This window comes from Chionomys nivalis, chromosome 1 (genome assembly GCF_950005125.1).
Source record: "Chionomys nivalis chromosome 1, mChiNiv1.1, whole genome shotgun sequence".
Lineage (NCBI taxonomy): Eukaryota > Metazoa > Chordata > Mammalia > Rodentia > Cricetidae > Chionomys > Chionomys nivalis.
In genome coordinates, this window is record NC_080086.1 from 179976752 (window position 1) to 179994943 (window position 18192).

At 37.9% G+C, this 18192-nt stretch overlaps 1 protein-coding gene across 5 annotated transcripts in view; it reads right to left on the minus strand.

Annotated features, from left to right (window-relative positions):
- The window catches only part of Ptprz1 (protein tyrosine phosphatase receptor type Z1), a 175959-nt gene that overhangs the window by 46729 nt on the left and 111038 nt on the right, over positions 1–18192 (minus strand). For 2 of the 5 annotated variants that reach the window (XM_057765086.1, XM_057765077.1), the window contains exons 9-12: positions 17792–17976; positions 16672–16798; positions 9058–9104; positions 3942–4938 (exon numbers count right to left, since the gene is read on the minus strand). In XM_057765086.1, the coding sequence (XP_057621069.1) occupies positions 3942–4938; positions 9058–9104; positions 16672–16798; positions 17792–17976 (1356 nt within the window). Of the gene's footprint in view, positions 1–1397; positions 4939–9057; positions 9105–16671; positions 16799–17791; positions 17977–18192 lie in introns of all 5 variants that reach the window. The other 3 variants (XM_057765061.1, XM_057765052.1, XM_057765069.1) reach the window with 2 other exon arrangements.

Genomic DNA, 18192 nt, shown 5'->3' on the forward strand with positions numbered 1-18192 from the left:
TAAGTGGCCTTCCCATAAGAGTATAATCTTGCAAGGAAGAAAAATAGATTGACTCAGGATCTTTCCCTTTAAAATAAATCTAGAGATGTAAAAAGAAAAACAAGCTCTATAATTGAGGAAGATAACAATTTGCCTATAGCTAACAATACTACTGACTACAACGACCCATGGACTCATCATTCCTTCTCACACATCAGTTCATACACTGAGGCTGAAAGCCATGTTAAATGGACATCGAGTCAGAATACAGGAAAAAGGAACTTCCCTATGTAAATATATAAATTCTTATTTGCTTCCATACTAAAGAATAAACAACTAATTTGCATGATGAAAATAACTAAGAATACATATTTTAATGACATTGGTTCTATACTCTGAATTTTGAACATTAAATTCTGTGCAATTACTACCCAATATTACATTAGATTATCTTTTGACCTGCTAAGGTTGAAATGCTTTTACTGAAAATTAAAAAAAAATACCTTATCAATTAATCAAAGCAAATTATATTTTTTTATCATGAAGTCTGTGGAATTACCTAGTTATTCATAGGAGTAATGAAATTAAACTTGAGTTTTGTTACCATTGACATTTAAAGCACACATCTGTATGGTATATTGCAATCTGCTCCAAAAAACATTTGGCTAACAAACCAATTTGCATAAAATATATTAACAATGAAATGCATCTCTACAGAAAATGCTCCAGGTTTTTTTTTTAACATCTTGTCACACAATACCTATATGTACTATGCATATTCATGTCTATTATTTAAGTAGGAATGACAAATATTTTAACAAACACAAAGTAGAATGTATTTCACTGGTTTATACTGCCCTCTTTAGGCAACAGAAAGTCAGAGAAAGATACTTTTAAAACAATATGTTTATAAAGATCTTGCTTAACTATTAAACCTTGTGATTCTTTTTAGAAGCCCAGCTACTGAGGACATGTTAAGTGTCTCCTTGCTTTCCATTGGTGCACGGGTGCTTATAGCATATTACTGAGATTCTTAAATCCAAAAGGATTAGTTTACAAGTTATTTTAAGATACAAATGTGAACATGTAAATTGTCTAAACACAGCACACTGCATTGTCATGTACCAATGGTGTATTATGACCACATAATTGATTCTACACACAATTGAAACCTGTAGGATAAGAATTAGTAACAAAACATAAAAATTGTTTTGTTGAAGATAATTAAATCGAGGGCCAAAATATGTTGAATATTCATATAAGTATAATGATGTCCTTAGGAGCTTTAAATTGATTTGTTGAGTGTTTTGATTAAAAGTGAAGATCTGATGGTGATCTTTTCTTCCATGATTCTTCTATTTTACTTTCATAGCAAGAAAATTAGCACATCTCGATCTATCCCTCTGCTCATAACTAACCTGCCTCTGAACTGTTGGATACTTCTGAGTGCCCACTATTAACAGATGGTGTGGAGGACCGTGGAGATCCAGGAGCTATGCCTGTGTCGTCTGTTTCCAGGACACCATCAGCATCCTTTTCGTTAACATCTGGAAAACTGAAATCTGCGGGAGTCTCGTTATCACTGAGGCTATCTGAGGTGCCTTGCCCTGACCCACTCTCTTCATCGCTTGTCAAAACTCTCCAGGCTTTAGATTCTGGGATGAGAGGAGGGACAGCACTGCCCATCGGAATGTTACTGTCCTCTTTCCCCTCATTGTTCTTCTGGGGGAGCATACTTGCTGGTGGTGATTTATCAGGACTTTTGTCCACACTAGTTACACCTGCACCTCCATTTTCTTCTTCAGGATTCTCAAATAGCAATGGGTCGCTCTGATCCATAGGACTATTTTCCTGGGTGTCTGTGTCGTTCATTACCCTTTCTTGTGATTCTCTATAGGGTGAGCATGACATACACTTATTTATGGGAAAGCGATCACTATCTATGTCATCATAATCATCATAGTCATCGCCATCTTCACCTCCCACTAAATCAGCATCAGAGCTGGCACTATGAGTCAGTTTAGAAATGGATTTAGAAGGAAGATGCAACTTGGCTGTGGCCACAGCGACATCTCTGCTGGGGGAAACAGCTGAAATGGAAATGGATCCACTTCCTAACGGAACAGAATGGTCAGTAGACACAAGGACATCAGAAACAAGCGTTGGTAGGCTAGCAAGTACCTTATCAGTACTAGAACTTTCAGTGTACATGGAAACTTCCTCAGAATACACAAGCCTGTTGAGAAGTGTATTTTGTGGCCCATCAATCGAAATAACAGGAGTAGCAAATGTATGCCCCTCCTGCGGAGGAAAGGCCTGGCTACTGTCCGGATGTGCAGTATGGAACAGCTCATCGTTACTGTACAAAGACGGCTGCACTTGCTGGGGACTTGCGCTCTTACGCAAACCTTGTTCAGAGTATTTCTCACGTGTGTAGGGAACTGTTAAACCTCGAAGTGAAGTGGAGTGCGTATTAGAAGGTGAGACATCAAGGACGGGTGCAGAGGTAAAGTGCAGCGTGCTTCCGCTCCAAGCAGACTCTGATGCCATGGGATGCCCCATGGAAGAGCTGCTTTGTTCAACCTTGGGGGTTTCAGCCAACGCTGGAGCACTAGGCACAGATGGAAGAGCAGTTTTAAGCAAGGTGTCAACATCAGAAGCCTGAAAGGAAGGTTGCAGCAACGCTTCAGTATTAAAAGGAGACGCGGCCTCAGAGAGCGAGGGCTGTGTTGAAGGATGTAATACTTCACTGTGAGCAGGGTCAGAGAAGGCTAGCTCTGCGTTTGCGCTAAGCGCGGGTTTAAGCCAAGTGTCACCAAGTGCTTGAGATGCAGTGTGTGCAGGGTGAACTGGGAAGTGATTTTCTGGAACGTGACTAATCTCCTGATCAAAAACCTTAGTGAGGGGATAAGCAAGAGACTCTGGCAACATGCCATTTATGCTAGAAGTAGGAACGGAAGTTTCTTGGAAAGATGTATCCCACTTATCTACAACAGCAGACATCTTTGGCATGCCTGTGCTTTCAGAATGGTACCCCATCTCACTGACAGAAGACACTTTCAGTTCAGTCTCATTCCCATACATCACTTCACTTCTAGACAGCGGATTAACATCATCACCAAACACAGATGTCGTATATGTAAATTCAGCTACAGAAACAGGTGAAGAAATGTTAAGAGTTCTCAGCCCATCTGTGTCAGGTAAAAGCAATTCACTATCGGAGGATGCTCCAGACCACTCCTCATCACCAGAGAAGGCAGTAGGAGACTGCAGTAGTGATGCAGTTGGAGTTACAAGTGAGGACCCAGGCATTAGGGTATGGCTAGGACTGATACGTAACGGCCTCTGATCGGCTACACCGACAGACTCATGCGCGGGTATTGCAGAACTGGAAGTAACAGTGAGCACGTGGTGGGAGCCCTCAAAAGCTTGGGAAGCTTCAGGCCCTGAAGAATAAGCATGCATAACGACATCGCTGCTGGGTGACTCGATTTGAGAAACCATAGATGCCTTATAAAGGACAGCGGATTTACTACCAAATTCCAGCGTCTCTGAAGCAGCAGCGTGAGCGGTGGCCTGATGCGACACCACAGCAGAGTACTGACCAAGGCTGGGCTCTAGCAACACATCACCCCCAGCCACCAGCAGAGAAGCATGCAAAGACAGCTTGTCCCTCTCAGCAGCTGAAGGAACTTGTGGAAGGGTGTGAGAAACTGTATGCAGATGGCGAAACAGTTCACTACTGAAGGAAGCAGAGGAAAATGGGGGCAAAGATGCACCGCCATAGGAAGACAGGGTGGATTCAAACGACACACCGACACTGGGAAATACAGGCGTAGCATGCAAGGCCGAATCACTACTCGAAGCAGCGGGGGTAGTGTTGAGGGTCTGATTGTCAAGCAACAAAGGGGTGACTAGAGGAAAGACTTCACTACTGTAGGGAGGTTGAAGAGGTGTCTCACCATTGTATACGGGTTGAGTTGTCTGTGAATGGAGTACGTTGAGAGTGGGAGCCAAATCAAGTGGTCTGGAGGACGGCGTGAAAGCATGCGGTGTGACGTCGGTTGGGAGGTAGGCAAAGGTAGAATAAGGGGGCATTTCCATATCTGTGACTGAAGGGCCCTGTGACACCGTGGCACCTGGAGAAAATGACTCAGTTGTCTCTCCAGATTCATCAATATGTAGGTCTGTGGAGTTAACCTGGAGGAAGCTCTCTCTGCCAGATCCAGTCTCGGGCTGAATGGTTAGATCTGTGGAACCAGGAAACCACACACTCCCGTCAGGAGAAGGACCCTTCATTGACTCTTCTGAGCCTGACGCAGCTGAATCCTCTGAAGCACTTCTTGTAGATCCTGGCTTTAGAACATTGTAGGTGATTGCATCAGGCATTTCTGAAGAAGATATATATCCATGGGATATATTATCTGAGAAAAAAGGGACAGGAGAGGTGGCAGGGCTAGAGCCTGAAGAATCGTCTCCCCTATCAAGCCTGAAATCAGTCAGTAAGTTTTCTTCCTCACCGATGTCAGTGGATAACTCTTGGTACTCTGTTATGGAAACCATGTTTAGAGATTCTGCAGTCCCAGACAAGTTCATCTGCGGAAAGACAAAGAGAGTTTTAGATCCGTCATTTAAGGAGGCGGAAGTACCTTCCACACCGTGCGGTGGCAGCTTAGTTCCAGTCTGAGAAGGCAAGGACATTTCTTCTTCTGTATCTGAGTCAACAACTTGTTGGGAAGTAGAATTCAGAGATGTGTGGAGAACATCACTCTTTGCAGAGAATTCACTTCCTCTTGTTGGAGATCTGTTAGTCTTTGCTTCATTATATTTAGTCCCTATGTGATTGTAGTGAGTTGTGGTAGTAACCTGGGGTTCCTTTTTCCTTATTTGATTTGTGGCACTGTCTCTACTGGGATTCAAGCCAGTGTTTTCTTCATTATCTTTTCCATATTCTTCCTCCTGTGAAAGGAGAACAAATTTTAAAGGAGCATTAAGACATTAGAGAAGAAAGCTAAATATCTTACACAACATTATACTATGATTCTACACTTGTAGGACCTTAGTGACTTCTGATCCTCACAGGACACCATTCTCCTATTCCATTCCATTCCATTCCATTCCATTCCACTCCACTCCACTCCACTCCACTCCACTCCACTCCACTCCACTCCACTCCACTCCACTCCACTCCATTCTATTCTATTCTATTCTATTCTATTCTATTCTATTCATCTTTTGGATTTATTTAACACATTTATTGTATTCCTTTTATTTTATATTCACTAGGGAAAGCAATTAAACTAAATGAATCCACTTTAGTTATGACTGCCTTCATTTTAATGCTGCATAATAAGATAATACCACAAAAATATTTGTTTTATAATCTGACTCAGTTTGGTTGAGCACCAGTGTTCAGCTTAGTGGGATCGAATTTCTACCCTTCACCTCAATATTAAAAGTCCAAGAATCTGCCTAGCTCTCTGATGTCACTACAGACTATGCCCAATATTAAGCACTGATCAAGCCTTCCACTTCCTGTTCTTTGTCTCATTCTTAGCAGATGATACTCTCGTTCATTTTCCAAGGAAAACAAGGAGACAAAAATCACATATGTTCCCAACACTGAAAACACCGCTCAGTGCAGTCACCCCTACCTGTACTGTTCTATTGTCTCTAAGTAATCGCTAGCCTTTCCGCCAAAGGCTCATTCCTGCATCTGTGTAGGAGTGCACTTTCTATTGTCTCCTTACAAACTGAACACAATTGAGCTTTCCTCATTTTCTCAAACCCTCAGATTATTCTAACCAGTTTAAGTGAATTCAGGTTTCTTCTGTTGAAAAAGAACATAAAAGAAAATCTCAAACTTAACCTCAATTATCATTTTAAATTTCTTTCCCCTTCTGAACTGAATCTCCCAAAAGATGAACCATGTATTGCTATACATGGCCTAATAATTTCTATGGGCCGCACACTAATATTCATCTTTGCTTATGTTCTCCACTAATCCACTTTATCATACCCTGCCATAAACCATGAGGATTTCCAAAGCAATTTAATGGAGCCTGGTGGGACTCACCTATTTTTCCCAAAACATATTTTTGGGGAAAAACTTTACACCCATTATGTACATATACTTCGTGTGATTTCTTTTCTAGCAGATTTAAAATTTTATGACTTTCAAATAAAACATCTCTTAGAATCTGAGGGAAATGATCAACCATTCTCCAAGCTTTGCTAGGTTCTGTAGATTCTGTGAGGTTATAACATCTTGTGCCACCATTCAAGAATATATTTTTCATGCTCTATGATATAATATATATATACATACGTGTGTGTGTGTGTGTGTATATATATATATAATTGTAAGTTGTAAGTTCTCATAAAATTGTAATTTCTATTCTTACTTCTGTTACCACATCTGTTTTCTCAACTTTTCCCTTTTGAATCTGAAGCTTTAAAGCTCTGATCATGCAGAGGTGTCTTTTTTTTAAGTTTTTTTTATTTTTTTATTAAATTTTTTTAATTAAAAATTTCTGCCTCCTCCCTGCCTCCCTTTTCCCTCCCCCTCCCCCCACTCCCGACGCACCCCCTCCCCCCCTCCAGTCCAAAGAGCAGTCAGGGTTCCCTGCCCTATGGGCAGTCCAAGGTCCTCCCCCCTCCATCCAGGTCTAGGAAGGTGAGCATCCAAACAGGCTAGGCTCCCACAGAGCCAGTACATGCAGTAGGATCAAAACTCAGTGCCAGTGATGCTTTTCCACCTGGAGAGGATCTACTTCTCATTTTGATACTCAGGACTTAAAAACCATCATGGATACAATCCACACCCTTCTCAGCCTCTCTCATTCACTCCTGCATGAAATGTAAGACTAGAAGGTATTGGGAAATAAACAGTGAGTGAAGTGAGCAGTATTTTCAACCCATCTCAAAGTCATACTGTAGGAAAACACGCTATTAAATGTAGCTGTTCGGACCTGATCATATACGTTGATAGTTAATTTCTATAGGCTGAAAAATACTGATTTGTAAAGTTAAATTGGCTAATCATGGTACCTGGACCTAATGCTTAAAGTCCCATGTATGTGGTGGTAGCCAACTCTTTTCCCACAGCAATGCAAACTGTGTTATTTTTTACATTATAAAATGGATTGTTGCTTCTTTGGATGCTATTGCCATGGGAAATCCCACAAATACTGTAATATCCTTTGTTTCTCTTACATAACACAAACCTTCCTGACAAGGAAATGATGGTTTTTTTAAAGTTCTACTGAGCCTTCTCACATATATTTCTCTGTGAACTATGTATTCTCTCCCTTTATTTCCTGATTCCCACAGTTCTCCACTCTGTTGGTATAGGAAGTGGGAAGTAGGAGAGTGAGAATATTGTCCAGGAGCTTTGTAGTTTATGTTCCCATGACAGGATGGCCCTCTCCTTCCACAGGGGTCCCAGCATCTGCTGGGAGACAGTCTCTACATCTTCTCCCTGACTTTCAGGTGTAGGTATATAGCAGTCTCTGATAGCTGTAGGTCCAAGTGTACAAACCTACCTCTTGACATCCACTGACATTCGCAAACACCTTTGAATAGGTTTTTGTTTTGTTTTGTTTTATTAAATCAACCTCACTGAATACACTTGTTTGTATGTCTGTTTCTTGTTGGAATCTGAACAGATACGCTGGGTTATTTTCCCTCTTCCTGTAGAACTTCCTTTAACTATAACATGATAGACTGTGGAGGTGTAGTTCACAAACACTGCAGCTTACTTCTCTAATGAGACAATATGCTTCTTTGAAGTACATGTAGCTGGTGAGACTTAAATAACATGATACATATGTAATATATATTATATACAATCTTCTTTAGCATCTCTAACCTTACACTGCTAAAATTTATAGCCTAGTCACACAACTAAATGTTATAATAAACAAAACACAGTAGTTTTATGTAGAAACTTGCTAGTAATTAACACTGGAACATTTCAAACAACTTCATATGCATCTCCTGAGGCCTCTGTAGTGTCAATACTAATTACTAATAAAAAAATAGGGAATTGTAATCATGGCTACTATAATGAAAAATAATTGTATACTACATTTCATACAAAATGGAACACAGATAATATTGGCTAAATTACTAGAACAAGGGCTTGTTTCAGTTTATCAGATAAAAAGAGTTAACTTGGCAGCATAGCAAAAAAGTATTTTCATTCTTTTGACTTGGTTTTGTTAATTTTATCCATTATTTGTATATATGTGAAAATGAGTATGTAGTCACACACAAAAAGCTATCCCTAGATGAATTTCGTGAATTCTTGTTATAAAGTAGAATAAGTATTGGGGTAAAACAATCCATTGTAAGAAAGGTTAATGATAGATATATAAATCATCGAAGTAATTATCTGTAAAATGATAATCTGATTTCAATTCATTACTAGGTAATGGTAATAATTATAATTTTCTCTGTTCCTACACAATTTGTACATATGCACATGTTTATATCATTTAGAGTACCTGGTTTGAAAATATACTTTCAGGTATGATGAACAATACATTGTGGTTAGGTTGAAATATACATTTATGCAACAATTGTTTTCTCTCACGTCAAAAAGTAAGATAAAGTTAAAATGTGTTGATATTCTCAAATGTTTATTTATTCAGAGGGCATTGTGCTAGAAACATATACTTTTTATATGAATAGCTCAAGTACAAAAAATATTCTATTTATAACCTGGTCCATATTTATTATTAGTTTGTCATTGGTTATTTATAAACTGTAGCAATTTTTAAAACTATAAAAATATTACTAGAAAAAAATAGGTAGCTACAAAGATCCAATCTAGATGAAACCTATAGCTAAAATTATTTGTAAAACTGGTTAGTTTTTCATTATAACCATTTTTGGGTGTTAAACTAATCAAAACATCTTTCAGGTTTTTCATAAATCACAGATACTGAGTGTGTTGCATTAGCACATAGCAACTACTCTAACAGTGAATCATACAACAGTATCTAAAATCCAAGTATTAATTCTAGATAGGTTTATAAACTTTTAAAAAATTGAATATAAAAATGGCTATGATACCTTGATGATTTCTTCAGATCCAATTAGCTCAGGAAATAGATCAAGCTCTACAAAATTAAAAACAATATTATTAACAGTGTTCATTTAACTCTTGCAACCTTATAAGCTTATCTTTGAGTGGAAAGAAAGTTTAAAAAAAAAGTGAAAAATTACTAGGTTTGTAAATATCTCAAAATAAAAATGTCAAATTTTAGTTTTCAACACTAGTTATCAACCCATAACATAGCACTAAAAGCTGACATATGACATTGATTTCTATCTTCTCCTCAAATTGTCTTCCCCAAGCCCAGCCCAACTCCCACCAAGGCTGAGAAGGAGAAAGAGGACACGGCAGTGATAAAACGGATGTAAAAACAAGCCACCAGGGCATCTTTGGAGCTGCCAGGAGAAGAACTGAAGGGTGACAGAGACTCTGGTGGGATTCTTTCCTGAAGTTCTTCTGATTAAGAGCACTTGTACTTAATGAATGCAGGCTCCTGCACCAGGTAAGAGTGAGAACGTTTTATCAGCAAGTTTCAACATAGGCTGGCACCACGGAGAATTGGGCAGAAAGATTCCTTTGTATGTTCTCCAGGAAAACTCAGCTAATACCATTTACTGTATTAATAAATGACAGAGAATACATTAATACTGTAGAGAATCAGTAAGCGATTCATTCAAGTCTGCTTTTTATTTTCCCAAACAATTGGAATCAACACATTTTTACTGTTGCTAAAAAAGACTCATTAGCAAGTGCTAGAATAGGCACTTGCTAGAACAGTCCAGTGATGTAGCTCAGTGGTTGAGTGCTTGCCTGGGAAAGATTAAAACCTGGTTTTTGGTGTACAGAAAGGAATCTAGCACACAAACCAATTACTGGGAGTTGATAGCTATTTCTCAGTCTTCAGCCAAGTGTTGGGTTTATTAGTATGAGGATACACACAGCAGCAGAGAGTTTGGGGCATTGTTTCAATGATGTCTTGATATTATCCAGGCTGTTATGAAACCACTCCATCGGCAGTTTGTGCTCCACCTTGATGTTGCTTGTGCTCTGTGTTTAAGTCTTCATACAGTAAATGCATATTTTTAAACAATTCCATAGCATAGCTGAATTGACATTTAATATTCATCATATTTTGACTTTTCCTTCAATATCGACTGTCACAGTTCATTTTTATCATCAGAAACTTGCTAGGTATTAATAGGGGTAAAAGCAAAACCATAGTTGGGTACATGAACTCTATTTAGAAGAGGAATCACATGATGTCTATAAATGCACTCAATTCCTGTGATTTAAAGTTAATTCTCTTAAAAGCTTAGCTGTTTCAGAGTTACTTACCCTTACTAATTTTCTGTACTATCAAAGTGAAAATTCCCTGGATCATATTAAATTCTCCCCAATTATTTTTCCTCATGAAAATCAACTACGAAAGAGTTTGGAAATTTTTCTATGGACCCAACTGTTCTGTTCTTGTTCCTAAATAATCATTTCCTCACATCTGGTTTTCATGTTCTTTGCTCGTAATGGTTCCGAGTTATAGTAATATCAATTCTCTCAAACACCTGAGTCCGTGTAACCGTCAAGAAAACCAACATGTGGGACATAACCGACACAATGCACTGTGGCTGAGACTTGCTCTTCTGAAAGCTACGGCTGGAGTGAAAAAATCCAGGTGGAGAGCATCTCCAAATGCTGTCCATGAGACAATGTCTACGGCTTCCCAGGAGCCACGTCTTTTCATCTGCTTTCAACCATTTCAATTATAATAAAAGCAAATCATAATGAAATATTTCTTAATGATGAATACATTATATTATATATTTTTCACCTTTACCTTTTTCACCTTTGAGTTTATGGAGAAACTCAACAGTTTTGTGCTCCTTTCAACATGCATCAGGATATGTTTTAGATTTTTAAGACCATTTAACTTTATCTGACTACATTTTTTAATGAAAAAAACCCTAATTTTCTTATTTATTTGACAGGGTTGGGGTGAAGGTTGACTTCCTTACATTTCAGTATTCTCAGTATGTATTGAGTTTGATACATTTTACCTTTCACTAGTCAGCATTAGTCAACTATATGGATCATGGCTCCCCCTCCCATGAAAATGTATATACTTATCCATCTAAACCATGTCACCCCAAAGTATGAGTCACTGTTATTGGACTTGAGTTCGCTGCTCACTGCTGTACGAACAACCCTTCTCTGGGCCTCCTTAGGTTCTGAGCAGCCTGTGTGGCTCTCTCGATCCCATTGAGCCCTGATCCCATTGAAACCTTAGGAGCAGGTCCCTATATTCACAATGCAAAACACAAACTCTCTTTGAAAGATCTTCACTCTAGTTTCCAACTGGACTGAGACCATTTTAATAGAAATTCTGGGTTTCATAAGTAGGGCAATTTTAGGAACCGTTTGTGTTTTCCTTCAAGATCCTGAAGCCATACTTCTGAGTGTGAAGGTTCAAGACCAAGGTAGAATGTTGAACGTCCAAGGTAGAGTTGGACAGCAGTGGGTCTCACATTGGTTTCCCTGTGATAGTTCCTCAGAAATGGCAAATGATATTCTAGGAATGACTTGGGTATTACTGATTTTAAAAAGTTATAAATTATACTGCTTTATAGAATATCCTCACTTCAGTTAAATAGGCTGCAAATGACCCAGGAGAAATCTGATAACAAATGCCTGTGTCTATCTTTTTCTTTCTTTCTCTCTCTCTCTCTCTCTCTCTCTCTCTCTCTCTCTCTCTCTCTCCCCCTTTCTTTCTTTTTTTAAAGTGAATACTTAAAATTCCCATTTGTGTAATAGCTGATCAAACACGGGTGACAAACTCAGAGGCACATATAATGCTAGATGTATTTAAAAGTAATACATTAGTAGACATTAGAACCTTAATATTTCATAATACAAGGACGCAACACTGATAATGTTTGACAGCAAAATTATTTAATTGTTTTAGGGTAAGCCAAGTTTCACAGAGCCGGATGTAAAAATAATGTAAACTCCAATCGCTTCAGACTGTAATTTAAAACAGAAGTGAATCACAGCCTTAGTAGCATGGCATGATGCATGGGGAGTAGTGACAGCTCCAGAGATGTAACAATGATGCCAGAGAACAAGCGCAAAGCACACGGTGAGTGGATAGTAAAATGTGTGGATTTGTTTCGCCATGCGTTTAAACTTAACATATATAATTACCAAAATCCTAAAATCTTTAAGGAAGTGTCTTTTATACTGCATAATCTTTATATCAGAGAAGAGAATTAAACGTGCTTATGATAGTTACAATGAAATGAATATATTTATGAATTATTCATTTAGGAATAATTTACATTTGTAAATATAATTTCCTAAAACATATATTAAAATATTTCTTTTCCACACTAAGAAGGAAATCTTGAGACTTTTAAATTATTTTCTTAACATGAATTTATGCATGTATTTTAAAATAGTGCTTGAAATAATAATTAATGGATGTTAGTTTATGTTAATATTGTTGTATATAGTGACCAGTAAAATTAGGATGCACAAGCGATAAAGTTGTAAAGCAATCAATTTAAATGCAGAATTTAATCAAATGAGGAATTTAAAGAAACAATATAAAAGACTGAATTTTCCTCAGATATTGAGTTAATACTGAAAATCTATGAAAACATGAGGCCAATTATAAATTCCCTTATTCATTTCCCATTTGAACAAGATCAATAAGCTGTACAGCACTTAGAAAACAGCTTATTTTAAATAATAGCAGATGAATTAAATCGTCTGTATCCTAACATCACTAAGGTAAAGGAATTGCATGGCAAACAGCATAGAAAGGCACTGATCAGAGCTACAAAATACTCTCCAGGCTAAGATATTCCAATATTAGCCACAAAAATAACAAAATCCACTAATTAAAAAGGGACCTATTTTGTCACACCACAAGGTGGCATCACTGTCCAGAGTGTTTCATGTGTACCATAGAATCAGTATTGAAGCTAGTGAGAATTGTAAGTAAGCAAATAAAGAAGCACTCTTTAAAATCAGAAGGTTTAAGAGAAATATTTACTTCATAATTAATAAGAAGCCCCCAAGCTTGAAATAAACTGATTCTTGACAGAGACTTTTCGATGGGCATAGTTAGGAGACAATATGCCCATTAAGTTTATTTTCTTGTGTTCTTACATTTATCCAGTCAAATATCACTCTATACTAAAGCACTGTTACTATACAAAGTGTTTTCGGGGTCAAAGACATCCGTGGAGATTACATGGTAGGTCCAACCTAGCGTCCCATCATAGAAATGTTCAACAGTGCCCCGATCCTTTGAATAAATAGAAATTAAGTCATAATCTTTATTATTTTGTACAAATGAGAAAATACTAGAACAATTAGCAGTGTGTCAAGATAGACTCACTCTAAAAACAAAGCACCCAGAGATAACTCATACAGAAGATGTCCATTTGATCGTTCTCATATGCAACAAACATCTCAAGATGAAAAAATAAGCAAAAAATTTCAAAAAGTTGAAAAATCTGGCATAGTAAGCAGTGTAGGACAGGTTATAGTAAGCAGCTCGTTTCTTATAAATGCCTTGGAATCTGCTTTATGTAGAGATGGGAGTGCTATATATAACAAAAAAAAATAATTAAGTGAACATACCCAATATAATTCATACTAAATGCATCAATTATATAATACATTTTGGCCTATTTATATGTGCCTGGCTAACCTGGACAATGTCGCTTTAATGTGGGACTTTAGAGAAACTTGTTGTTCCCTGGAACATCATGACACAGAATATAACTGTGGTCAGTTCCTGCATGTCTCACCTGTAAATAAAATCTAGCATTGACTTTCCATTTAAAAACAAACCAATTTTCCAACCCAGAGAGACAGCTGACCTTGGCTCCTGGCAGCTCATGGTCTCTGAACCAACAGCTAGGGAACCTGCATGAGACCAGCCTAGGCCCTCTGCACAGTTGTGTAGCTTGGTCTGTTTCTGGGGCTCCTAGCAGTGGGATTAGGGCCAGTCCCTGGTGCTTAAGCTGACTTTTAGGAAACTATTCCCAATGCTGGTTTGCATAGCTCAGCCTTGATGCAGGGGAGGAGCTTGGTCCTGCATCAACTTGATGTGTTATACTTTGCTGATGCCCATGGGAGGCCTGCCCCTATCTGAACAGAGATGGAGGATGAGTGGGCAGTGAGAGAGCAGAGAGGAGGTAGGGTGTAGGGGGTGGGGAGGGAAGGGATAGGAGGAGAGGGGAAAGGGCAGCTGAGGTCCCGTGGTCAGGATATAAAATAAATTTAAAAAATTAATAAAAGAAAAAGAAAAAACAGCAACCCAATTTTCAAAACAAAACTAAATAAAGGTAGTAGGAAAAATGGTTATATGGCGGCCATGAGGTGTAACATTTAAAAACAAGCATACCCCATGAGCAAGTCATGAACTATCAATGAGCAAGGGCTTTGTATTATTTGGTTGAGAAGGGAATGGATTATGATATTTAACAGTCGCACATTCCTTACAGTTAAAAAAGTCATACAATATGATGAAACATGCTCATTATCTGGGCTGACATTGGCTTAAACTGCTACAGCCTGTAGATAATTAAAGCAAGGAGTTTTCCACTCTGCACATAAAACATCGTTATGCTACAACTATGAAAAACTTGAAAAGACTGTCATGACTTGAATCATGCTAGGGTTGACTAAAGAATATTCACATTTATGTATGTATATATGCATTTATGTGAATATGCATACTGTGAAGTACACCCATACATATGTGTACACACGCACTTCAATTCCAATACTTGAAAACTACTTTTAGTGAAAAAGGAAAACTACGTAAATATGAAATCGTTAAACTATGCCTATGTCTTGAATTGTCTATTGCATATGTTCAAGATCAAAAGAATTTTTCTTAATGTTTAGAAAGGATGCATGCAGATAAACACAATCAGAAACACTTTTGTTTCTGCAAAATAAGATTGGTGCATTAAGGAAGCAAAAAACATGCCCCAATCAAATCATAAAAAAATGAAAAAATATTTAAAGTATACTTCGAGATGCTTCATATAGATATTTCAAAATACCTGGCATAATCCTAGGGTAGAATATACTTACTACATGCTTTGGGGGCTGAAAAGGAAATAAATATAAATGAAACCATGTTTGTAGTGAGTCTAAATAAGTATCAATAGTCACTTGTCAATTTCCATTTGATGATTTTTACAAACTGAATAGATCTTGTTTTTCTTGTTGTATGAGTATACAATATTGGCATTAATGATAAAAGTACAGATTACCTCATATTAGAAAAAATGATTTGTTTTTCTGCCCTGTTACAGAAAAGGAAATTTTCTGTGTTTGAAAGGATATAAAGTCAGTTCTATACTCATGTTTTTGAGAACACTCCACACTGATTTCCATAACGGCTGTATTAGTTTTCATTTTCAATATTAGTGGATAAGAGCTCTGTGGTGGTTGAAAAAAATTGGGCCCTTAGAGAGTGGTCTTATTAGGAGGTGTGGCCTTGTTGGAGGAAGTGTGTCACTGTGGGGGTTGGATTTGAGGTCTCCTTTTGCTCAAGCTATGCTCAGTGTGTCACATAGTTGCTTCGATTGCTTATGGATTAAGATATAGAACTTTCAGCTCTTTCTCCAGCACCATATCTGCCTGCCTGCTGCCATGAAGATAATGGATTAAACCTCAGAAACTGTAAGCCAGCCCCAATTAAATTTTTTCCTTTATAAGAGTTGTTGTGGTCATGGTATCCCTTCACAGAAATAGAAACCCTAAGACAAGTTCTGACAAGCTCTTTCCCTACATTCTCATCAGCATTTTTCTTTTTGTCTTAAAGAGAACCATTTTGACTAGGGTGAGATAAAAATCTCAAAGTGGTTTTAATTTGCATTTCTATAATGGCTAAAAATGTTGAACATTTACTAAAATAGTTATTGGTCACTTGCATTTCTTTCTTCTCTCCTTCCTTCCTTTCCTTTGAAAGCCATTTCTTTAGTTCACTGTCCTATGCAACACGTTCATATTTACTGTGGCACTATTCGTGACAGCAGCAAATGGGACCAGCCTAGATGTCCGTCAGCAGATGAATGAATGCCCGCATCACACAGTAGAACTGAAGTAGTCATTACAAAAAAACCACGGCATTGTTGTAGAAATTGGTGATGCTGTAAAGTACTACACTGAGCTAAGTAACAGTCAGACCCTGAAAGACAAATACTATATTTTATCATTTACATGGAATTCTAGATTTTGGCTTTCATATATGTGTAGAGATTGGTGGGTACAAGTCATCAAACTAGAAAGGAGTCCATGAGAGGGAAAATAGAGGTCTTAACTGTGGAAGAAATATAGAATAAACATAGCATGAAAGTGGAAGGGTGGTTTCTGGGGGTAAGAATGGGATCAGCGGGAGGGGAGCAGAGGGGTGGCGTGGGAAGACCAAAACAAGTTATGTATGTATGTAAAAGTTATAATGAAACTCATTACTTTGAATGCTAATAAAAAAGAAACTTTATAAAAACACCCAACAAACAACAAAGCCAGAAGAAAGGACATGTGTCCCCTGTAATCAAAACAGCCTCATTTGCTCAGAAAACAGAGGGGCAACTTAGGAAAGCACTCACCGGTGTCCTCAGTAGGCATGTCAACTATCAGTTGGTCACTGTACTTTCCATATAAGCCATTAGTGCATATGGCCACTATTTGGAGAACGTAACTCATATTAGGTAGTAAGTTATTGAGAATAGCACCCTAAGAGAAAGACATTAAAAATTATACAAAACATTCTCTTAAGACATTATTAACAGAGACAAATGGACAACTCTTTATCCTGACAATGTCTGTCTGCATGAAAACGCATATGTGTGTGCGCACATGTATGGGTATTTCCGTCTCACAAAGTGGTGTCATCTTTATGAATTGTGAGAGGAAATATTTGCTCGCCAAATCCTCCTCTTTTCCTATATCCTTCTCGCTACATTCCAGACAAATGAGTGTAAAAGTAGTTAAAACTTATCTGTTGTGCCCATATGCTATCAAACATACTAATAATGGCAGGTTTTTTTTTTTTTTTTAAGTAGGGTCCCAGGACATGCCGTCTTGCTGCCTGGATATACAGCCCAGAATCTTTTCTGGTGCAGTGGCGACTTCCCATACCTGCATCCAGATAAGGGATTCTCAACTCACCACCATTGAGCCAACCGTTCCTATCAAATCACACAAGGAATCTGAGCTGTTCTTTCTCTCATTCATGTAATTTATGGGATGGCTCAGCGGGTCTTTTATGTTATTCTAACCTCAAAATTCTGACATAGTTATCACTTGATATTTGTCACTAGAAATCTGAAGCAAAGCAAAGGACTTTTAAATCCCCTACCTTGTTTATCCCGTGATAAAGTAGAAAACACATGACATTACAAGGTGAGATTCTCAGGTCAGTTGTGAGATTTTAATTGAAATACTTATTCCTTACATTACCTTATTTATAAAGGAGGAATACACTAATAATGTTCTGTGCTTACATTTTCCACATGTATCCACCTCTTTTAATGTTGCTGACAGGGTCACCATCTTGTATTTAATTCTAACTACTGACATAATTTACTATGCCTTTTATTCCCTGGGAACACCTTCACTCAACATCTACAGTGACCAGAGGCAAAAATACATAGTCATTTGTATATTCTTACCTTGGAAGCCAAACTATAATGTTATCAGACAGAAAGTAATTCATCTTATAGTTACCAAGTCCTGATAGCCATCTGTTAAAAACTCATGCTTGGTTTGGTCGTTGCCCTCCAGCGGCTGGTACAGAACGGCAAACTTCTCAATCATGGTGTCATAAACAACTCGAGGTCTTTCCCACGTGACCAGAAGGCTGGTGTAGTTTTCAGGGTCAGCCTGCACATTTTCTGGTTCTGAGCTGCACACTTCAGGAGAAAAAAAGGAAGTCACTGTGCTACTAGAGAAACCCTGAAATAATTTAAAAATTCCCAACCCATGAAAGCCATATCAAAACTAAAACCATTAATTCAGTCTTTTTGAGAACTGGCAATGAAATTCCACCCTGGCATCATTAATAGAAAAAATAAATAAGTGCAGGGAATTAGAATATTTGTCTCATATAAAAATAAAATTGTAGGAAA